Source organism: Trichoderma asperellum, chromosome 4 (assembly GCF_020647865.1).
Source record: "Trichoderma asperellum chromosome 4, complete sequence".
NCBI lineage: Eukaryota > Fungi > Ascomycota > Sordariomycetes > Hypocreales > Hypocreaceae > Trichoderma > Trichoderma asperellum.
This window is the reverse complement of record NC_089418.1, coordinates 4453566-4475207: the sequence shown is the minus strand read 5'-3', so window position 1 is coordinate 4475207 and position 21642 is coordinate 4453566. Positions and strand designations below refer to the sequence as shown.

The following is a 21642-nucleotide window of genomic DNA, read 5'->3' as shown; positions in this document are numbered from 1 at the left end:
CTGCCAAGGCTTGGTTCCACGTTGCTATATCTACTATACGGGTGTTAGATTTCTGGAGGATTCTCTTCTCAGGCCTTCAGCCTAAATTAAGAAGATTCCTCAGACGCACACAAGTTCCTTGAATGTAGGCGTTTGTCATAGCCAACAACTGCTCCCGCTTCTCACCGTCGAAGGAGTGATGCCCTTTGGCTCGCGTTCCAGATCTAGATTTGACTTGGATTGGAATGGCCGCAGTTTGGATGCATATTACAATCCATCGCTGGACTTCGAGAAGGTATTTCCAAGCGAATATCCCACAAGCTGTCTCTGATGCCATATATTCGCGGCTTTATTGGTAATATCGACGCACTGAGCATGTCTTTGCCCCCCCTAACATCGATTGCGCCCGATCCTGAATCAATATTTCAGACCAATCTATATCCCTTTACTCTACTGCAGAAACCCCACAGCTGATTCAAAATGGAGTTGACCTTTCGCCTTCGTCAAAATTTCGCCTTCTAACTCGAAAATTTGGCATAACCTACTCACCTACCTTGGCCATGCCGTGTGGGTATTATTTCTTCGGGCTTAGATACCAAGGTGACGTTGAATTTCTTAAAATTATGGCCGATATCATTTTATTTTCTATCCTCCTTTAGGTTTATAGTTGCAAGTCGCTCTGTAGATATATCCTACTAACGATGTATTTGGCACTACATTGACAGAACTACGAAAATAACCGATCGTTCAAAGCGTCCACGAGAACCGCTGCTCCAGAAGCAGCAAGAATAACATATCAGCCTCACATCTCACATATATCAGTCCACGATACAAGATCCAAGTAGTCGAAAACGACTCCTTCTGAAAAGAGGACCTTATGAAGCGCAGGCCTTGAGCTAGTCGTTATTGACTTACCAGCTACGATTTCTCAACTTGCTGAAACCACGCTCCTTACGACAGTGTTCAAGTTTTACCGCAAAGAAATTCTGCCAGGTGCTGCGTCACAGAACCTACTTGAGAAGAGTATTTTCGTCAACAATTTCTATGCTTAGCAAGGAAAGGCAAAAAGAAAGCGGAATATATACGCAGACGTATCGACACAAGAGTAATTCCTAGCCGCAATCAACGTAAGAGGATGTTTTCCATCTGCCCTTGGGAACCAAGCTTGGCAAATCATACAAATCCCCTGATCTTTTCTTCTCAACGATCCCGCTAACTTCTTTCCGCTCTCGATAGTTCTGGCCCAACTAGACTCGACTTACCTCCGAATCAAGACTTCACCCTCGACTTTCCAAGCTACAAACAAGATATATGCATTTATATTTCCAATTTATTAAAAAAATATACATCAATAATCGCTAACCGCAACTATTATACCAATCCTCCCTAATCAATCACCAATCATACCCACGCTCTCCAAAACCCACATCCACATCCGCTCTAATTCCTCACAGCATTAGGAGGCCACCAAATCATCGGCGGATACGCCAACTCCTCCGCCCCATCTCCACTAAACACCTCCCACCCCAAGCTCTTATACGTCTTCATCCCTTCCTCACTCGCCTCCAAGTACGCCGGAATCCCCAGCTCAGCGCACCTCTCCATCCCCCACCTGACACACGCCGACGCCGCCCCTCGCCGCCTGTACGCAGGATCGACGCACATCCAGCCCAGCAGCGCAAACGGCCGCCCCTTCATGAGCTTCCTCCGCATGTCGACTTCTGGCTGGATGAGCTCGAGAGCCTTTTGCCTGTTACCCTCGTCCTCGATCCATTCCATGCGCAAAATGTGATTCTCCTGCATGTACTCCTCCTCGCTTCTCACCCTGTCCCAAACGAACCACTCTGCATATCCGATGATAATCTCTTCCCCAGTAGCAGGATCCGTGTGTACGCATTTGATGGCCGGCCACACAGAGGGATACTTTGCCGCGTGTTCTCTGAAGCCGGTCAGGTGCTGCTCTGCCATAAACTTTCGGTTATCTGGCGTATTGGGCCCTCCCATCAATTTCATCACCGGGAATGGCCCAAACGCTTCAAGAACGATTTCCATGCATCGTGGCAAGTCCTCATCCCGGGCATTTTCGACACGTAAGTTGAAAGGCGTGGACGACATGGTGAGCAATCTTAGGAGTAAAGTGGCTGCGAAATCAGGCCCTTCGGTCTTTGCATTGGGCAATCTGAGTAAATGCTTGTCTAATCCGCCAAGTCCTGTGGTTTATATAGGCATCTCCAGACCAGTTGCTCAGCCCATATTATATAGTATATCGAAAGGCACTTTTGATGGGCCAACGCAAAGCGGAGCATCCCATGACTCTTCGCCGAAAAGTGCTTACACACAAGTTCTAGTGCCACTACCCCGCGACCAGGGTCCCGCGACAACTACCTAGCGTCGCTCAATTCAGCAGCATTAGCCGCTGGCCTGAAGGATCATCAGCACGGCTTTGAAAGTGACAGCATGTGAAAAGGATTTCTATCAAAGCAACGAGTACAGGGCAAAGGAAGAAGAATGCCAGTAGTAGCTATGTATGGTCACGAGTCTCACGAGTATAATCAACTCCCCATCTAAATGCTCCCATGTATTTTTCTCTAGGTATCTGTAGATATATATCTACTATATGAGGTGCCCCAATGAAGATATGCAAGTCCCTTTGCCATCCGCACAATATCACCAGCTTACAGGATACACGTACTCATAGCAGTTACTCCACATACATGTTTTGGGGGAAATTTTAGATACCATTTAACACCAGCTTCAAAGAAAGCAAATCTTTCAGCTGCTTTAGCGAGTGGAATATTAAAACATCAAGTGAGAAGACAAGAGCAGCCAAAGCACTCGAGGATTAATGAGCGAGCATCGACCGCTGCTACCAAGTCCAACAGCGAGAGTGGGCGTGAGAGAGAGCAAGAAAATCACTTTTGGTAATAAAGAGAAAGAAACAAGACGAGAAAAGGAGAATAGAAAAGAAAATGACGGGAAACGACGGGAAAACATAGTTATACAGGAGAAATTTTTAATGACTAGCGCGAATTCTAGGCTTGAGAATTGCTATTGTCGCTATGCGCACAAGTCTGGCTTTAATGGATAAAAGATAACAGTCAAGAGAGAAAAAGGAAAACAAAACAAAGGAAAAAATAGGGCAGAGGAAAGGGAAAAGAGGCATCAAATGAAACGAGGACGGATAAGACAAACAAGGGAAAAAGGGAAAAGACAGGAACTTCAAAGCTTGAATATAGGAAATCATTGCACACATCACAAAAGCGAGAGACACAGGAAAGTAAGAGGCAATCACACGCAAACAAAGCACGGCATCAATTTTGTAAGGGGAATCATAAAATCAAGCACGTAATCAAATTTGACTGGTGACAGTTCCCCAGAGAACTGAAATCTCCAACGCCGGTCGTGATTTGAGACTCAAGAAAATGGGGGGTGCATGGTGTCGTGTCAAAGTGCAAAGCAATGGTAATTTCAACGTGAGAAAAAATGACAAAAGACGACGTGCCCCGAACGACGCAAATCAGTCCAACGCCCCAATGTTGCCCCAGGTCAGCCTCTCAATCTGGCTGTGAAGAATAGGAAAAGAGAGCATCAAATGAGAGTCGACAAAACCTTGTCCAATTCCCTGTGACAGGTCTGAATAAAAAGACTAAGCCGTCTCTAGTAGTGTCCAGCAGCTTCTTCAAACTTTACTGCAAAAAAAATTCCAGTAGTCAGCATTTCTGTGGGCTTTTCGCGTCAAGGAAACGGGAAAGGGAGAAGTAGCATATCATGTTATGCTTTGCTTTGTTGGGTGTTGCCTACCTGAGGGGGAACAGCGGGACCTGGAGGCCCTGAAGGACCCTGGGGGCCTGGAGCAGGACCGCCGAAGTGGTGAGGGCCGCCATATGGGCTGGGACCAGGGCCGCCGTGAGCAGGGCCAGGCATGCCCATGTAGTGAGGCGGAGGAGGAGCAGGGCGGTAAGGAGTGCCAACTCCAGAGTTGTTCTGAGATCGGCCCCAGCTGAGACGCACGCGGGAGTTGCCGATGGGGTAGCCCTGCATCTGGTTGATGGCCATCTCGGCGGCGTGGCGGTGGACGAACTGGACGAAGCCGCAGCCCTTGCCGGGAGGAATCTTGACGTAGGTGATCTCACCAAAGCCCTGGAAGAAAGATCGCAGCTCGTCCTCGGTAACGTATCCTGAAAGGCCACCAACGAAAACAGTTGTGTTGTTGGGATCGGTGAACTGATTCATCTGGGTGGCCGGGTTGAAGTTACCGCCGCCGCCGCCGCCGTAGGGGAAAGCTTGCACTCCACCCCACATCTGCTGCTGCTGGGGCATACCGCCGCCCATCATAGGACCTCCCTGGTGTCCGTGACCGAAGCCGTGGTTTCCGCTGTGAGGAAAAATCGTCATATTAGCCAGATTTCCTCTTTGAAAAGAACACAGTTTGATAGTATGTGTGTTGGAAGGGTGTAAGTGAAAAGCCAGAGCGGGCAAAAAAAAAATCAAAAGGAGCTCAAGTTAAAGTATAGCAGAGTGCGTGCGCAAGCGTAAAGGTAAAAAAAGAGGGCCGATAGTAAGGCGTGGGACGTACCGATTCTTGGGAGTGGCAGTCGAAATCCTCATAGGACGGTTACCGCAGTAGACTCCCTGCATCTCAACGAGCGCGCGCTGCTGGTCGTTCTCGTCAGAGAAGCGGACGAAGCCGTAGCCACGGCTCTGGCCAGACATGGCATCGGTCATAATCTTGGCTGACTTGCACGAAGGGAAGCGAGCCTGGAAGAGCGACACCAGGACATACTCGTTGACCTCGGGGCCAAGATCGCCAACGAAGATGCTGTACTCAGGGCCGCGGTCGTCGCTATCGTTGGTAGACATTAGAAACCGAATATTAAGCAGGAGTAAGAGCGAATGTTGTGGAAAAGGGAATTCGCCGAGCAGCGAGAGAATGAACGTAGACGAGGGCAGGGCGCAATTGGCAAGCGAGAGTGTGTTCAAAGCAGAGCAAGGAAGAGGCAGAAAAAAAAGAAAGATGAAGCTGCGCCGGAGAAGTGGTGAAGAAAGTAAATCCGAGGCGCCAGCGTTACTGCCGTAAATCTGTGGCAAGTACCGGCCAGGCTCAGGCACACGAGAAGCCGCGCGGGGGAGGTACAAGCACAAGTACCGTCGAAGGCAGCAATAAAAAAAAAGGCAAAAAAGGGAACAGGGCTGAACACAGCATGGGTTAATTTCACAGAGGTTACACATACCGTCGATCCACCAGGCCGCCGCCAGAAGCCCAGTTGAGCTTGAACTGGCGCGAACTGTTAGGGACTGGCGTTCCGTTCAGGCCAAGCGCCTTGGTGGCGGAGTCAGGGGTCGGGAACTCGACGAAGCAGTAGCCGGCATTACTAGGAGGGAGCAAAGTTAGTTGGGGGAGCTTTCATACGGGATACGACGCGTGGTTTGTGGTGCGTGATGGGGCTCTTCACGTATAGACGCCGCCAAAGCCCCATCGTGGCGACAGGCACGGCCAGATCCAGATTCAACAGCAGGGCAGCGGAACTTACCCAGAGTTTTTGTCGCGGATGACCTTGACGTTGACCGTCTCTCCTGCGGCAGAGAGGAAGACGCCCTTGATGAAGTTTTCGTCCATCCAAGGCTCAAGCTCTCCCATCCTAGTCCATTCGTAAGTCACATGTGCCACCTCGCATGCCACCGGATTGCACTTCATCTTACCAGAGCGTGGTCTTGGCCTGGTCCTGAGTAGGACCAGCGGGAGGGGGGACAGCCGACATGTCGGTAGCAGGGGGGGTTCCGTTTTGGAAAGCCATTGGACTAGCAGCAGCAATGCCGTTAGATTGCGCACCGGAAAAGGAGGTGTTGAGATCCATACTTGTCTGCAGCAGAAGCCATTAGTTCACGTTGAATATGGATGAAGCGCGCTACGATAATATATAAGAAGAGAAGCCGCAGCCAAAGTTCGATCGTTTGCAGCAGCGACTCAAAAAACGAGAGAGGGGGGAACGAGAGAGGAGGCGAGAGAGAAGAAGAGATCGTCGTCATGTTGAGCCAAGTTAAATGTTGAAGACCAAACCGCACATCCTCTAGCTGCGTCTTGTGGGTATCTCAGGTTTGGGCCCCAAAGCCCCGCGCGCAATCTTCTTCTTGTAGCAGTGTAGATGAAAAGGGTAGAATTGCTTGTTGCGCGGGGCCTCTCACGAGGATCTGAGTTGTGCCACTTGGCCCAAGGCAACACCTGCTTGCGTTCAAAGAGCCTGGTCGACACTGTTCGAACAATAGGCTTTCGCATCTCGCCAATGTCGGCGGCACTGCCAAGCAGAGAGGTGCTTATAAAAGAACAAGAAAGCCAAAAGAAAAAAAAAAAAAAAAAAAAAAAAAGTTACTACGTACCAATAACACTATGCTTTCAGCAACCAAGTGGTAATTCTGTTTCTCTCAAGTCCAAATATAAATAGGCTATCTTTGCCAAAGAAGATGCTCAAAGACTATTGACAACAATTGTTAGTATCAAAAGACTAATGATGGATAGCTAAACCCAATTTTGGCCGCCACGAACCTAAGAAAATGGAAATAGAGATGAAGCGTCCGAATCGAAAATGAGAATCGAGAACGAAGCAATAACGGACCGATATCCAGTCACACTAGCTGGACTCCGAAGAAGAAAAAGGGTGTAGGAATAAAGATATTCTCAATACGCCGTCACGCCGCGTCCAAGATGGCAAGGGGACAAAAGCGATGCTTGAAGCGGATAAGAATCCTCTCTTTAAGATGGAGTCGTAACGTGATATCGTGGAACCGAACGTTTGTTCTACCGAAAATCCTAAAGGAGTGTGGTAAAACAGTTGGAACGCTCTCGAAATCAAGAATAACCTAGATGAAAAGCAAATTAGTATTCTGGCTGGCGGATTATAACCTTTTATAGTCGCGTGATGTGCAAGATGATAACAAAGCCCTCTTGTCTTGTGTGTTGTGTAAAATGTCAAAGGAAATCCTAGTCATGAAGGCAATAGCTCGGTGGCACCATTGGTCCAGCGTCTTCTCCGTTCTCATGGGGATATCCTCGAAAATGGCCAGCCTTTGTTATCCATGTTTCTTCAATCATCCCTGATAATGCCAGATTCCACAGCCAAGTATTTCCAGTGTATCCTCAGAAGCAGTATCGTCATTTTTGAAGCCATAGCTAGTGGACGGTGCATTGTCGACGCCGCAGCTGTTCTTCTTATAGGCATATAATATGTCAGACAATTTGCGCCGGTGTTGCTTGACGTTGGTGAGACTACCAGAGAGATCGACCAAAGTCAATGCTTATCGGAACCCTCTCTGGCGATTCGTAGAATGGCGGTATACGACAATGAAAAGTGTTGTCCGGGGGAAGAATATGGCGAATGCGCACCAAGGACATATCCACAGCTCAACCTTCACAAGCCAGTCGCTGCATATAGTCCAACGCCGTCCACAAATGCTGAATATTCATTTATCCGCGATCCGAAATAAGTGAGGTTCAAAACGTCTGTCATGTGCGTTGCAGCCGTCGGGCGCATAGTTGCATTGTCAACTGCTCGGGCCACGACTTGCAACAATCCCTCCTCCTAGGTATTGCGATACTGAGATTTGGCCAGCATCGACAAGCTGAATGTCCGCATTCGCTAATTTCTGCCATGGCCAGGCACCTTGTCGCTCTACCTCGTTTGGAATATCAACTCTCAGCAGCGTGCATCTCGATCCATCGTTTGCCGCGATCGCATTGCCATGGGCCCGGCGAAGTGGGGTGAAGCCGGATGGGGATCGCGCATCGTCCCCGCGAAGACGCCCGAAGTGCTTCCGGAGAGAAAATCTGCATGGCATTGAGGCCAACCAAAGCGCTTCGTGGAAGAGTCGGGCGATGCGACGGCCAGCAGGAACAGCGATGCCCACAATCTGGACGTGGTGGCGGTCCTGGAGGGCTTCGGGGTCTGTCTTGACGGCGACGGCGACGGCGCAACCGGAAATACGACGCCGCACTTTTTCGCCGCATGTGCGCTGCGGACGGCGCGCACTAAAAAGGCCAGTGTCGGTCGATTGCGTCGCTTCAGCTGGCTCGTCGCCGGGCGCACAAGGCCCAGGACGTTGCTTCGGTCCTTGTCGATGTCGAGATTCGTGATTCTGTCGCCGTAGCCGGAGGGGCGGCGTCCAATTCGAAATTTCGATCCATCGTTTCCGCGCGCAAACCACACACTATTCGACCTTCCGGGCACGGACAAGAGGGGAAAATTTCACAAGAGGCACCAAAAAAAAAAAGCAAGGCTGGCAGGGTGCAGAATCTCAACTTACTTTTAGGCGCCGGCAAAAACAACCGTAACTCTCTCAGCCGATAGTCCGAAACACGCGCAAGGGAAGAACCGTAGCAGCCGTGACGAAAGAAAAAGAGATGAAAGAGGAAGAAGTGTGATGGAAGAAAAGAGTCAGTCGCGGGACGCCGTGCGGCAGAGAGAGCGGGCGAGCTTTTTTTTTTCTCCCTTGTCCAAGCTTGTACTGGCCCTCTCTTGTTGGACGACTTATTAGTGGGCACACACTTCCTGCTCACACAGTTCGACTCTGCACAGCCAGGTCCGGCTTGCGCGGGGATTAGTTAGGCGAGGGACAGGGGGGGCGTGTGCCTATTGCTTGTGTGAGACGTTCGATGTGGGCGCTGTCGTTCTGGCCAAAGACGATCTCTGTGCTCGATCTCGGACCCGTTGGTTGGCCAGGCTGGTATGAAAGGGCGCTGCAACTACCCACAAGGTGAAAATTCCACACACGAGCGACAAAGACGACCACTAAAGCGCTGGAGCTCTGGGGGGAGGGGCTCGTCCACACGAGAGTGACGCTGCTGCTGGAACGGACAATGCTTTGCTATCGCAGCTCTGGCTCTTCCTTTCGGTTGGCGAGAACAACAAAAGGACGCGAGGCAATAGACGAGCGGGTGGGTGATGGACAAAGAAACAAGCAGCGGTAGCGATATATACCAAAATCAGCAAAGTAAAGAGGTGCTTTGCGGCGATATTGACCAAACAGATCCAAGAAAAGGTCAGATCTAGACAACGGGGAGCGCAAGCAAAGATATGACGGGGATGAGATACACAATCAATCAATCAATCAATCAATCAATCAATCAATCAATCAATCAATTGCTGTGTAATCGCAAAAAGGACGGAAAGAGTAAATAACGCTGTGGTAGAAGCAGGAAGAGAAGAGGAAAGGAAGGAAAGAGGAAAGGAGCGACAGCACTCGGGTATTATTATTATTATTCTTGTTGTTTCCTATTCTGATTCATCCCTACCTACTATACCTACTCTTCCAAAGGACCACTGCTGTTCTGCTTTGTTCTGTTCTCAGCGACGAGCAAGTTCTAACTACATAAGCCCTCGCTCATCCATTTCCACAAAAACCTTGTGGGTGCTGTTTCTGGGCGTGTACGAAAGAAAAAACGGCGAGTGGCGCCCACAGTCCTTAGTCTGGCTCAGGACGGCGAAGAGGTCCAGCCGCGTCAACAGGCTCAATGGCTCTGGACATTGAAAATTGGGGGCCCAAGGGTCGAAACGGAGAGGTTTTCAGCCATGGTGGCCACCAAAGCAAGCGCGGAGCGTTGGTGGCGCATCGCCAAGCTGAGTATAGAACACGGAAGCCTGATGTACCTGCCAGGTATACGTGAAACGCATCGAGTCCTAGTTTACATGCTACTCGCCTTGTTCCTCGCAAATACGAGTATAAGACACGCAGCTGCTTGCCAGTTTTGGCTTTGTTTGGACGCTGACTTGACCCATGAGGCGGCTAGTGTCTTCTCTTGCTTTTGCTTTGACCACTGCGAGGCTCCATGCACTCCGCAAGACCGCAAAGATGAGTTCGTCGGGCTCCGGCCGCGAGGCATCAGCTGTCAGGAAACAATGAAATACTTGTCGAGTACCACGGTTGTCCGTCTTCATCGCGGAACATGCGGCAAGCATGCACCGTTTCCAATCACGCAACCCTACTGTCTCTCTCAGTGCCAAAAGAAGGCATCTCCACAAAGCAGCCGGAAACAACCAAGCATCACGGGCCCTGCCAGCCTGCTGAGGCTCATCTACACTGGCTCAGACCGAACTGCCATAAAAGACACTGTCCCCATACTGTGCCACGATCCATCGCCTGTTAAAAGCCCGTGATCTTTCGCCCTAGAGACTAAGCACTCAGAAGCTTTCTAGCGGACTGTCCGACGGCGTGTCACTAGCTGCCAAAGTCGACTCCATTCAGAGGGCTCGCCTCTGTCTAGTGCATCTGTCCATGTGGCGATTTGGATAGTGCACGTATTGGGACGCTCCGGCATCTCCCTGTTTGCGGCTCTGACTGGCTGCGAGAGGAGGCACTTGTCAGTGGACCTTGTACCCGCGTAGCAACATTTGGAAGCTGAAAGAAAGAGAAAAGCCAAAGAGCACAGTTTGAATAAAGACAGGGTCCGGAACCGGTAAAGCCCATTCTGGCCTGGATCCGATTATGCAGGCCACGAGCGGGGGAGTTCAACTGTATCTAGCTTGCTTGTCAGATCTGACTGCCCAAGGCAGCACAGACTGACTACTAATGCTGAATCCACGTTTACAAGATCTGTTATATATGAGATTTTGAAATGTAGCTGCTGCTGTTTTACAGAGAGTGGACATGGTAATGCCATGGTATGGTCTCTGAGGAGCACAAATGGGCGTGAATTTGAAAGTCAAACAAGGGTCTATACGCAGCTCTGATCAATGCAACAGTCTTGTCTCAGTATAATCTTGCAGTCCGTTTACCACGGAGCAGACCGAGGCTCCGGCGTACCTCCTACACTGAAGCTTAATTCATTCTAGTTCGCGAAGTCCCTGACACAAAGTCTCAGATCAATATTGTAACGCGACAAGATGCTTTGTGTAAATTGGGGTGAATCAGTCCCTGCGCAGATACACGTGAATAACTAATTGATACCCGTACCTACCTATGCAAGCACCCTCAAAAACAACAGAAAATTTTGCGGTGTACCTTGGCGCTAAAGCACTATTGAATTTGTGTTCATGTTTTCTTTACCCCTGGTGCCTGCAGCGGCCACGATGGTGATGCCAGTAGCCGTCTGCCTGATGTTGTTGCATGTACTTTCGGTACGTACCGATCGCCGCAGCAAGATCAGGCTGGCTGTCGAAAGGGAGGGAAACAAATTCAACACCAAACCCCCTTGCATGAATAATTATATTCCTAGACTAGTTTCTCATCAGACTCGGCGGGCATCGTGTCCTTGCTTTTTGTGCTGATACCCCTAGGCACGATGCCGCACAAAGAAGCATCGGCATAGACCCAGCGGGCGTATCGCAACCGCTCGTCACATCTCCCACGCATGCTGGAGCCAGGTGTGCCGCTGAACCTGGTATCCCCCTAGCAAGGGAAAAAAAAAAATATGCTGCATCCCGGGCCTCCTTTCCATCGGTCAGTGCCATGGGCAAGTCTTGTTCCATGTGCGGGCATGGAGCTCTTCTCGTTTGTGCTGAGACTGCCATCGCATTTCGCGACAAATGCGGTCTCTTGTTGATCGACCTAGGCCTTGTCTTGGAAACCTATACACGGGAAGCATCTTCGCTATCAGCTGCGTCGGTACCCCTGCATGATTACGTGCTTCAAACAGCTGACAAGGGAGATTGCATGCAGGCGTACAAAAGGTACGGAGTATCTACAATTAGCAGTGCTCCGGTGCAGGTCAGTTGTGACGAGAAACAAAACACAGCCGCTTGTCTTTCGCTGAAGAGCAAGCCCTGAGGGGCCTCCATCGCGACTCTCCAGCAGCTTCTAGCCCTCTGGAGAGCTCCTACAAGTTGGCACGAATAGTGAGTGGTAAGCCATCCGAGGCCCGTCTGCCATGTGGTATTCAGCCTGTGCATCCCATCCCGCCTATGGATCTTGTTTCTGACCCGTCACGATCGTACAGGGCACCACTTCTACCCCTCCTCACCCCCAGCCTCTCAGCACGCCAAAGAGACGCCCCTCCCCTTGTCGCCTCTCTCGAACTGCAGGGCTTTGGCGGACGCTGGTTGGGGGAGCCGGAATCAGGGAGTGGCACTCCTGCACAACACCATCTGCTCAAAGCCCCAATGAGGAACGTTTCCAGGTATCTGGATGCCCGCCGCTGGTGGATTAACCTTGCGAGGTAGCTGTTGGCTTGGTTATGTATTTGACATGGGAGCTGGCCCTCTCCTGCAGCAGTTTGACCGTGTGGTCGCAGAGTGCTACCTCGTAAAGGGCCAGGTCCATCCTTCCAGAGAGCACAGCTTTGGCCAGTCAGCGTTCGACAATTCGAATTGATTTTCGACGTCTTCCCCTCTTCCAGGAACCGCTTTGATTCTTACCGGCCGATAATTATGACGGCATTGCTTTCACGACAAGTGCGAACAGGCTTCGCTGCCTAATATTGATTTTCTCCATCTTATGTCCCGCAGCAAAGGAAAAACAATATGATACATATGACGTACGATACTACAGGGCTTATTGTCGGCGGGATTCGCAGCTTTCGTTCCTTGGTCGCATGGATCGTCACCGGAAACCCCTGTAATATTTTTTCTGCTTGTTTCCAGCTGAAAAAAAGGTCACTACAGGCGGCCAATGCAGCGTGTCAGCTCAGTATTCTATTTAAAGCCACCGACTTTTCCTTCTCGCCGCGTTTCGGGGAGCATTGACATGGCAGCTGATGATTAGCTAGACTCTCAGCTTTACAGGCAAAGCAATGACCAAAGCCGATAGGCATAGCAGCCACCATCTGCCATCACCGCTAGACCAGCATGCAACCTACTTTTTTTCTTAATTTTTTTTCTCTTTGGATGAGAACCTTGGGTGAGGCGTGTCTCTATACTGCGGGGCTTGCGACCTAATGAATGTTAGTTAGCAAAAGCTTTTCATACACCACATCGTGAACTCGGCCGCCCGTGGGTCGTACTGTACTGGGAAAGAAAAAAATCGCGGCCATTGGACCGTGACTTGCGACTTGTCGTGGGTCTCTCGGCATCCAATGACCTCGGCCTCCTGCCCTACGCACGCAAGTTTTTTTTTTTTTATCAGCTTACCTGATCCGGCACTATGCACAATGCATATGATAGAGTCTAACTTGCCGTAGTGGTTTACTTGCCGTTGAGCGAAGTTTATGCCGTATGAGCTAGGACGTTGCAAGCTGCCTTGCAGAGACTAGTAGGTAGTATGTAGTATAGTAACAGTATTCGCTTTGAGAAAATCCTACTAAGCGTTTCCACTTCTTTTGACGGTTTGCCGCCGTCACGCTAGATCTTTGCGCCTTCTGCCTTCTGTTAGTTTTCCTTGTCCGATTGTTCCGCTCTTTTCACTTGGCCGTTTGGACGGTGTCGGAACTACAACCCTAGGAGAAATGGCTGACGTTACTCGCCGAATCCCGAATTGGGATGGTAGAAGAAGAGAAGTAATTATTGCTTACTGTAAACGCTCCATACTTTTAAGTTTTTGCCAATGCGCGTTTAAGAGTAATCTTATCCCATAAACGACAGGATTCATTACTGAGTTTACCAGGTGCTTGCTCCATCAGTAGAGTTAATCACCTTATAATTGCGTGCTAAGAAGTGCATGTAGATGCTGCACCTCTCGTCTCGGAGCACCTCCAAAGCGCATAGTATTTCTGAATGCGGAAGCTCCGCTGCAGATAAAGTAGGGGGAGGTTGAATAATTCAAACAACAGGTTGCATAACTTTTCAAGGATGCAAAACGTAAAGCATAATGGGAGGAGAACCTTTCGCAGTGCCTGTGCAGAATGTGCCATATCAATCCAACTGTGTACGGCAGGATATACATACGTGTACTAATTCTTAATGAGTCTCTATGGATGCATGTACGTACTCCGCACGCTACTAAGCTTACAGAATTGGCTTGGTTTGAAGAGATCGGTAGATCTTGCAACAACCCTGGGACATGCTGTGGCTTGACCAACACATCCGGCGGTTACTAAACGACGATATTTGCAATATCTATGCCCAGATACAAACATTTCTCCCAGTAGAGCTTGTAAAAATCATTTCAGCAGCAAAACTCCTGCCTCTCTGATACCCAGAAATTCGAAAATGCCCTTGCTGCTGCACCTCACGTGCTCCGCAGCACCTGGCTGCTTAGTCATTGTTTACTTCGTTACGACAGCGATGTTGGCCTAAAGTGATGATGCACTGACGGGAGCCTCAAGCCCTCAACCCAAGTCACCTTTTTTCCCCCAGCATATCTACCTTTCGTCTTCTTCCACATTCCTTCTTTCACCACACAAATTCTATTCCGCACTTCTCGAATGTCATTTCCTAGGTTTTGTTAAGCCGTGATACCGATTATTTTCTGCATTTGTTTTCTCTTTTCTGTATTATCAAGCATTTGAATTTCCCCTACGCTAGCCGCCAGGCCCGGCCCCAGTCACATCCCTGAGACATCTTCAGTCATGGCCGCCGCACCTTCTCCTGAGCAGCGAGAGCTGCAGTTGGTAGACAACGTCGAATTTAAGATTCTTGCCGTTGCAAACGTCGAAGACAAGCTCTGTGATCTTCTGGGCCGCTATTTGGCGCCCATCATTCTCAAGGCGGACAGCAGTCATGCCTCTGTACGAGTCAAAGTAAGGTTTCCTCACTGATCGTCAACCACTTTGCTAGCCTCTATATGCTAACATTCTTTAGGTTATCCAACTCCTAGCACGGCTGAGAACATTTATCCAGCCTCCAAGGTACAGTTGCTTTTTCTTGCCCTCTCTCTGCTCCTCTTCTCTCTCTTCTCCTTTCATGACAGATCGAAGCTAACTTCTGGCAGTGTCATCCTACCTGTAAAGGCGCTACTTGAGCAATACAAGTCAAATGACTCCAGTGTCATCAAGCAACTTGATCTGCCATTCATTCAGCACAGCCTTGGTCGTCTTGACGAAGATGACAGGCGAGCCTTGCTTCCTATTGCGCTAAGAGGGTGCTCAAAGGACGAAGGTCAAAGCAGAGCAGCCACCTTTTTCAACATCATTCTTCAACTTCTTGTTGACGTCCGTCTACCGTCACGCGGAAGCAAGGATGATGAAGCTTTGAGAGCCTCTATCGGATTGGAAGATGAAGCAGACGCCAAGTATCTTGCCAAGATGCTTTCTATCTTCTTGCGTTTGCGGCCGCCTACTCCAAGCAAGACGCTGGCCGATTCAAACCCAACCTTCTCTCAAGAAGAGATCAACATTTTCTCCGTTGAGGGCGCTGGAACAGCTAAAATTTTCCAGAACATCTCACAACTCAGAGCAAAGATAGTCACGTTCCTCGCCAGTGCAGCTTTTACGGATGAGGAGAAATTTCTTCCTGCGCTATATGCTTCCTCCAGTCCAGATACCAGGGTAGCATCTCTAGCAGAAGAAATTATCAAGAGAACTTCAGTCTCTTTCGAGAACAAAGACTTGGTCAAAAAATTGTTCGAGGCTCATTCTCGGCTCCCCGCTGCCTATCGCACGCGAATTCTTACTCTACTTTCCAAGTCGGCTATTGCTACTTCAATGTCTGAGCACATTATGAATGTGGTAAAGCTGGACTTTCTGCCAGCTTTCAGACAAGACTCTTCCACAGACGCACTCCAGCCGTCGAGCTCCCTGGAAAGAACAAAGCTGCACAAAGCTTTGTTTCAATTTCTGTCGTGGGTCGCTCAAGTAGGCCCGTCCAACAAAGACTTCTCTATCGGTCCGAATCTTATTAAGAGCATGCAAAACTACATTGAGTCGCAAGGATGGCCAGTTCCGGTGCAAATATCTCATGATGAGACTCAACTTCGCTCAAGAGGCTATGAAACCATTGGAATGCTCGCGCGTTCCGCTGATATTCCTTTCGAAGCACAAGTTGACTTGGCTGCTTGGCTCTTCCAATCGCTGTCTGAGGATCCTACCAACGACGCTGTAGTCAACATTGATGGAGCACTCTCAAGTCTGACATCAAATATCCCCAGACACATCGCCGACGAAGACCCTAAGTTGAGGAACATGCTCCTCAAGTACATGTCTCTTGCGGAAAAGGCACCCGCTGTACGAAGCACTCGTCATGCAGTTGTTAAGTGGTCTAACGAGTGTCTGTCATTCACAAATATTGATGCTCGTTGGATAAACTTTATGGCTATCGCCGGCCGTCTCAACGAGAGAAGCGATGTGGTTGAGCAAGGGCAAAAGGGTCTGGATCCATGGACCTATTACGCCCATAGCGAGATAGCTCCAGTTCTACCTGACTGGCGCATGATGGTTCTCAAGTACTTCACCATCGCTTCCGAACTTCAACTCGATGCGGATTCCGAGGCTGGTCACGGGGCAATAGTCCTGCCTAATGACAGTACGTTTGCCAATTTCAAAGGTTCTGCAATCCGTGCTTTTCCTCTTGTCATTCAATATTGCAAGCAAATGATGTTTCTTTCAGCCCTCGAAAATTTCAACGTTCAGCCGGATTGGATGCAGGCGCTCAGTGCACAAATCAAAACCAATATTAAATCTCGTCAAAAGGTAGGAAACTATTTGGCATTTGGAGACCCCAGTTTCCTAAATATCTTTCTGAGTGCTTGCCTCATTGGCTCTTCTGTCGAGGATGCCCCAATAGCAGAGGAGAGTCTTCGGTCTTTCGTCGAAGTCGCTTCTCTAGCTCCGTTCAACGTTGTTGGAGAATTTGCCAAAGGCAAAGCCGCTCGCCTGTTGCCTCTTATTAAATCTAATAAGAGCGAGATAAGACAATTGAGCGCGAGAGCTGTTGGTATCCTGGCGGCGCATCCAGCTGTGGACATTGACGAAATTCAGAATTGGGGTTTGACTCTCAATGCTTTGTTTGAGAAAGCTACAACGGCTATTGGACCGGATCTCAATGCTGCAGAAGGAGCACTAGTCGCCTATGGTCACCTTTGCTCTCGGTCTGTCTTTTACAACAATGCATCTGTGGCTGATTGGAAATATCCACTTCATATCCTTGTCGAAGAGCCTGTCGCACCATCTCTATTTGACGCAGCAGTCGAATCCTTCACTCATCTGTGGCTGGCAAAACTTGCTATCCCTCCGAAAGAAGGAACTACTTCTCTTGACAATGTCGTCAAAAAGCTTTCTGAGAAAGCGAAGAAAGGGAATGAAAAGGCGATTGTGGCGCTTGGCATGCTGGCTGCAAGCATCCCAGATTCAGAGCTTCCGGAATCGCCAGCTTCTTGGTCAGAAGGTCCAGTTGGGGCTATCTTGAAAGAACTGTTCGCTCTTCATGAAATCAAAAGAGTTGAGGTTCAGTTTGCCGTTGGAGACGCTATAACCATTGCAGTTGCTCGCTGGGGCTCGGACTATGTGAAACTAATGGTGGACGTGGAATTCCGAACTCGCAACTTCCAAGCCAAAGCCCGAAGCCAGCTACTCACAAATGTCCTGGACAAATTGTTTGAAGATTGCAAGGCTACCAAGCCATCTCTTCTGAAAGCTTCTGGCATCTGGCTCTTCTGCATCGTCCAATACTGCTCTGACCTCAGTGAGGTGACTTCTCGCCTACGACAAGCACAGGCCGCTTTCATGCGCCTTCTCAATTCAAGAGACGAACTAGTCCAAGAAACAGCCTCGCGTGGTCTGAATCTGGTGCATGAGCGTGGAGATAACGAACTCAAAGCCGCCCTGGTAAATGATCTTGTGTCTGCATTTACAGGATCGACCACCCAACTTAAAGTGGACAATGAAACCGAATTATTTGAGCCGGGAGCGCTGCCAACTGGCGAGGGCAGTTCAGTTTCGTCCTACAAGGACATTGTCAACCTCGCAAACGAAGTTGGTGACCAGGGCCTTGTTTACAAGTTCATGTCTTTGGCAACCAATGCGGCTACGTGGTCAAGAAGATCTGCATTCGGACGCTTTGGTCTCACTAATATCCTCTCAGATTCCGAGGTCGATCCCAAGATATATCCAAAACTTTTCAGATACCGATTTGATCCGAATACCAACGTCCAACGAGCCATGAACGAGATTTGGAAAGCCTTGGTCAAAGATCCCAAGACGGTTATGGAAACACATTTCAACGCCATCATGGAAGAGCTCCTCAAGAGCATACTCGGACGAGAATGGAGAATGCGAGAAGCCAGCTGTGCTGCCATTTCCGACATTTTGACTGGTGTCCCATTCCACCAATACGAGAAATTTTATGGAGATATTTGGACAAAGGCTGTCAAGGTCCTTGACGATGTGAAGGGAAGCGTCAGGGAGGCAGCTTTCAGGCTTTGCAGAGGCCTTTCTACCACTCTCGTTCGACAGCTAGAAGAGGGGACTCACGAGTCATCAGCCAATGCTATGATGCAGAAGGCGCTGCCCTTTTTACTTTCTGACAAAGCTGCAGAGAGCTCAGTTCAAGAAGTCCAGGCTTTTGCAATCATCACAATCATCAAGACTGCACGACACGGCGGTAAGCACTTGAAGCCATTTATCCCGGAGATGATACCCAAGCTTCTGGGACTTTTGAGTACCATCGAACCTGAGCGCATCAATTACTACTATCAACGAGTCGGCGAGGACAGTCGGGAGCAGATTGATAAGTTGCGATCAAGAATGGTCAATGCCTCTCCCATCTCGGAAGCCATCGATAACATCCTACGCTTTGTTGATGAGGACGTGATGGCAGAGCTCGCTCCACGCCTTGAAGCAACTATCAAGACTGCCATTGGAATGCCTACCAAGATTGGCTGCAGTAGAGTCTTGACAACTCTCTTTACCCGTCATACGAATGAAATCAAATCTGTCTCTACTCAATTTTTGGAACTACTGGGCAAGCAGGTTCTGGACAAGAACGACGAAGTCAGTCAGGCCTATGCCCGTGCCGCTGCATATATCATGCGAGTTGTCTCAGACAGCGCCAAGCAACGATTCTCGGAGCGCATGTTGAATCTTTATCTACAATCGGAAGAGGAGAGTCGCCGCCAGAAAGTTGCGGATGTTGTTGTTTCTCTGGCAAAGGTGTCCCCTGATCACTTCAGCACTCAGGAGACACTCTTGTTGCCGTTTTCTTATCTTGGTTCTCATGATGTTGACGAATACACCGGCAAAGTATTCCAAGAAGTGTGGGATCAGCATTCCGGCAGCAATCGAACTGTTGTTCGCTATGTGCCAGAGATTGTCGACCTTATTGAACGCTGTCTGGCTACGACTCAGTGGGCGCTGAGACACACTGGTGCCTTTACAGTAGCTGCCATGGTTTCGGATGTGGCCAGAGCCAGTGACACCACAGGCGCAATTGGAGAGGCCAACTTGAAGGCCATTTGGCCTGTCTTTGAAAAGGCTCTCGCTCTGAAGACCTTCCCCGGCAAGGAAAAGCTTCTGGAGTCTTTTCCTGATTTTGTTGAGAAGGGCCAATCTCTTTGGAGATTCAATGCTGAAATTGCAGCCCTCATGAAGAAGATTGTTATTCGCGAGGCAAAGCGGAATAACGACGACTACCGTGTCCATGCCTTCCGCTGCTTGTGGCGATTTGCGAAATTGGCGGATGTCTTTGACATGTTGCAAGACATTGTCGATATTGTGACACCTCATTTGGAGGATTTCAAGGATGAAAACAAGATGGACGTTGATTCTAAGGAAGAAACTGTGATCAAGACTGCGAAGAATGGTCTGGAGGCTGTGGCACGCGGATACAGTCGCTCGTCAGACAGACGAGCCTATGCCGTCGCCACTCAAATCATCAAGGCTCTTGAACCTTTCCTTTCGGATCCGAAATTCAACGTGATCAAGCGAGAGGTGTGGTATGAATCTGTGATTGATTTGATGAAGGATCTTGCGGCGTCTGAGCCTGCAGCTGATCCCTCTTCAGTGGAGAAAGATGGTGTTTTACAGGCATATCTCAGCAGCCTGGATGTTGACAAGGCGGAAGTTGGCGTTGAATCTCAGCGACTCAAGAGATCCGAGGCAGTTTCAGCGACGCTTAAGACTTATTCCAGTGGCGTGTTTGGCAAATCGACTGCACAACTGGATGAGTACGAAGCGGTAGTGCAGAAGGCCAAAGAGGACGAACGCGTTCCGGAGATACAGAAGGCTTGGCAGAGAGTACTTGTGGAATTGCAGGAGGCTCGTATTTAAGAATATAAGGCTGGAATGGAGGACGGTTGAATTATTTGCTACATTATAAAATTTGCTACAAGATCTTCTTTTTTGGGATGCCTCATATACCTGTATATTGAGGATCATAGGTAACTACGGATTCAAATATGGCAGATAGCCACTCAAATGAATTATTCATATAAAATCAGATAAACGTTGCAAGTGATATGATTTTGAAACCAGAACAGGCCAATGGCCCCTTTATTTGCTTATAGACAAATTTCTACGTCCCCCTAACTATTTATAATTTGCCTTTTACCGCTACCTAGCTTGATCACATTGCCAACATACCCGAAACACCAACATGAGCAGCTTGCGGTCCAGTTGGGGCAATCATACAACTCACCACCTTGCCGGTAATAAATGTATGTCTAGCATGCTAGTGAAAGACAGGTAACACTTCGAAAATCGAGCATCAAAAATAGGCAAGGCACGTTTTCGTGCTGAAGCTACTAGCTTGACTCGAGAATCACAGCAATCACACTTTCCGAGCACGATCGACTCTAGAAGAAGAAGAAGAAATTCTATAATTAGGATGAGAGATGAGATATGGCAAAGCAGGACGGTTTGAGGCCTTCGATATACCGATAAAACCCAATACCATCTTCTCGATACCTGACATGCCAAAGGAAAAAGAGGAAAAAGAAAGAATCCATCCGAATACGATCCGGCCAAGAGATATTGCACCAAGCAAAGTGGGATCGAACTGGATACACGAATTGCATACTACAGGAAGATACTAGCACGGAGAACGGTATCCTCAGCGTACCAGCTGAAATTGAGTATATTCACAGGGATGGATTGAAGATAGTCGTATCTGCTTGGCAGAAGTGTTGATGCGCAATGAAACAAGTCAATACGCGGTATTTCGGGAAAAATAGAAGGAAGCCAGGATATATTTTTTCTTCTTCATTATTAGAATCATCTCACAAAAACTGACAATAGAGGTTTTCTCTTTGGGCCGCTTTTTTCACTTCCAAACACGGTTGGGAAAGGGATTGATATATTGCGTCAAATTTCACGTTTTCTGGCTTTCGTAGATGTAGTTCTACTACTAATGCCTGATTATAAGGCACAAGTAGTCCCACAAAAAGCGCACTACGAGTCGAATTTCATCGACTTTGTAGTCAAGATATCCAAATAAAAGACAATCTCAGATCCAAATATGCAGGTAATGCTAAAATGTATGCCAACCAAGCTCGCTTATCTGCCTCTTCAAATCGTAGGGTAAGCATCATGTGGCGTCGTGCGGTATGACGGCGCTAGGAATGATCCGGCCGAGGGGCTATTTCAGACGTACCTCCAGGTACCCGCCGGCCAGAGGTCCTGCAGGAGGTACCTGCGCAAAGTTTCATGGCGGGGTGCTCCTGTTGCGTCATGTTCGCGGTGCCTGTGGCGCTGATGCGGCCTGTATTTTATCACTACCTCTCTCTGCCTTACAGTTATCGTTTATCGGGTCTATCTACCTAGCAGCTTTCAACCCTTCCTCAGTGTTCTGCGCGATTCGAACGTTTGCTCCTCTTAGGCCCCGATTTCTCACAAGCCTTTTAAGGGCCCCGAGGCAGATTCACGCTCTTCAGAGC

General features: G+C 49.0%; 4 protein-coding genes across 5 annotated transcripts; 1 reads left to right on the top strand and 3 right to left on the bottom strand.

Moving 5' to 3' along the window:
* Positions 1 to 1292: 1292 nt before the first annotated feature.
* TrAFT101_007859 (uncharacterized protein) lies at positions 1293 to 2315 on the bottom strand. The gene has a single exon (XM_024908409.2). The coding sequence runs from the start codon at positions 2092 to 2094 to the stop codon at positions 1420 to 1422; it is 675 nt and encodes a 224-aa protein (XP_024759020.2). The 5' UTR covers positions 2095 to 2315; the 3' UTR covers positions 1293 to 1419.
* Positions 2316 to 2535: 220 nt separating this feature from the next.
* TrAFT101_007858 (uncharacterized protein) lies at positions 2536 to 5025 on the bottom strand. Of its 2 annotated transcripts, none has more exons than XM_066128163.1 (3): positions 4556 to 5025; positions 3781 to 4354; positions 2536 to 3668 (listed from the first exon to the last, which is right to left on the bottom strand). In XM_066128163.1, the coding sequence occupies exons 1-3, from the start codon at positions 4837 to 4839 to the stop codon at positions 3666 to 3668; spliced, it is 861 nt and encodes a 286-aa protein (XP_065984280.1). In that variant the 5' UTR covers positions 4840 to 5025; the 3' UTR covers positions 2536 to 3665. The 2 variants fall into 2 exon arrangements, with proteins under 2 accessions (XP_065984280.1, XP_024759021.2); XM_024900467.2 differs by having other exon boundaries at positions 2536 to 3663; positions 4556 to 4998.
* A 2490-nt stretch (positions 5026 to 7515) lies between these two features.
* Positions 7516 to 8155, bottom strand: TrAFT101_007857 (uncharacterized protein; the record flags this gene model as incomplete). Its single annotated transcript, XM_024906834.2, has 2 exons — positions 7516 to 7999; positions 8058 to 8155. The coding sequence occupies 2 exons, from the start codon at positions 8153 to 8155 to the stop codon at positions 7516 to 7518; spliced, it is 582 nt and encodes a 193-aa protein (XP_024759023.2).
* A 6029-nt stretch (positions 8156 to 14184) lies between these two features.
* TrAFT101_007856 (uncharacterized protein) lies at positions 14185 to 20180 on the top strand. Its single transcript, XM_024904105.2, has 3 exons — positions 14185 to 14578; positions 14640 to 14686; positions 14770 to 20180. Exons 1-3 carry the CDS (start codon positions 14408 to 14410, stop codon positions 20036 to 20038), a joined length of 5487 nt encoding a protein of 1828 aa, XP_024759026.2. The 5' UTR covers positions 14185 to 14407; the 3' UTR covers positions 20039 to 20180.
* The last annotated feature ends 1462 nt before the right edge of the window (positions 20181 to 21642 follow it).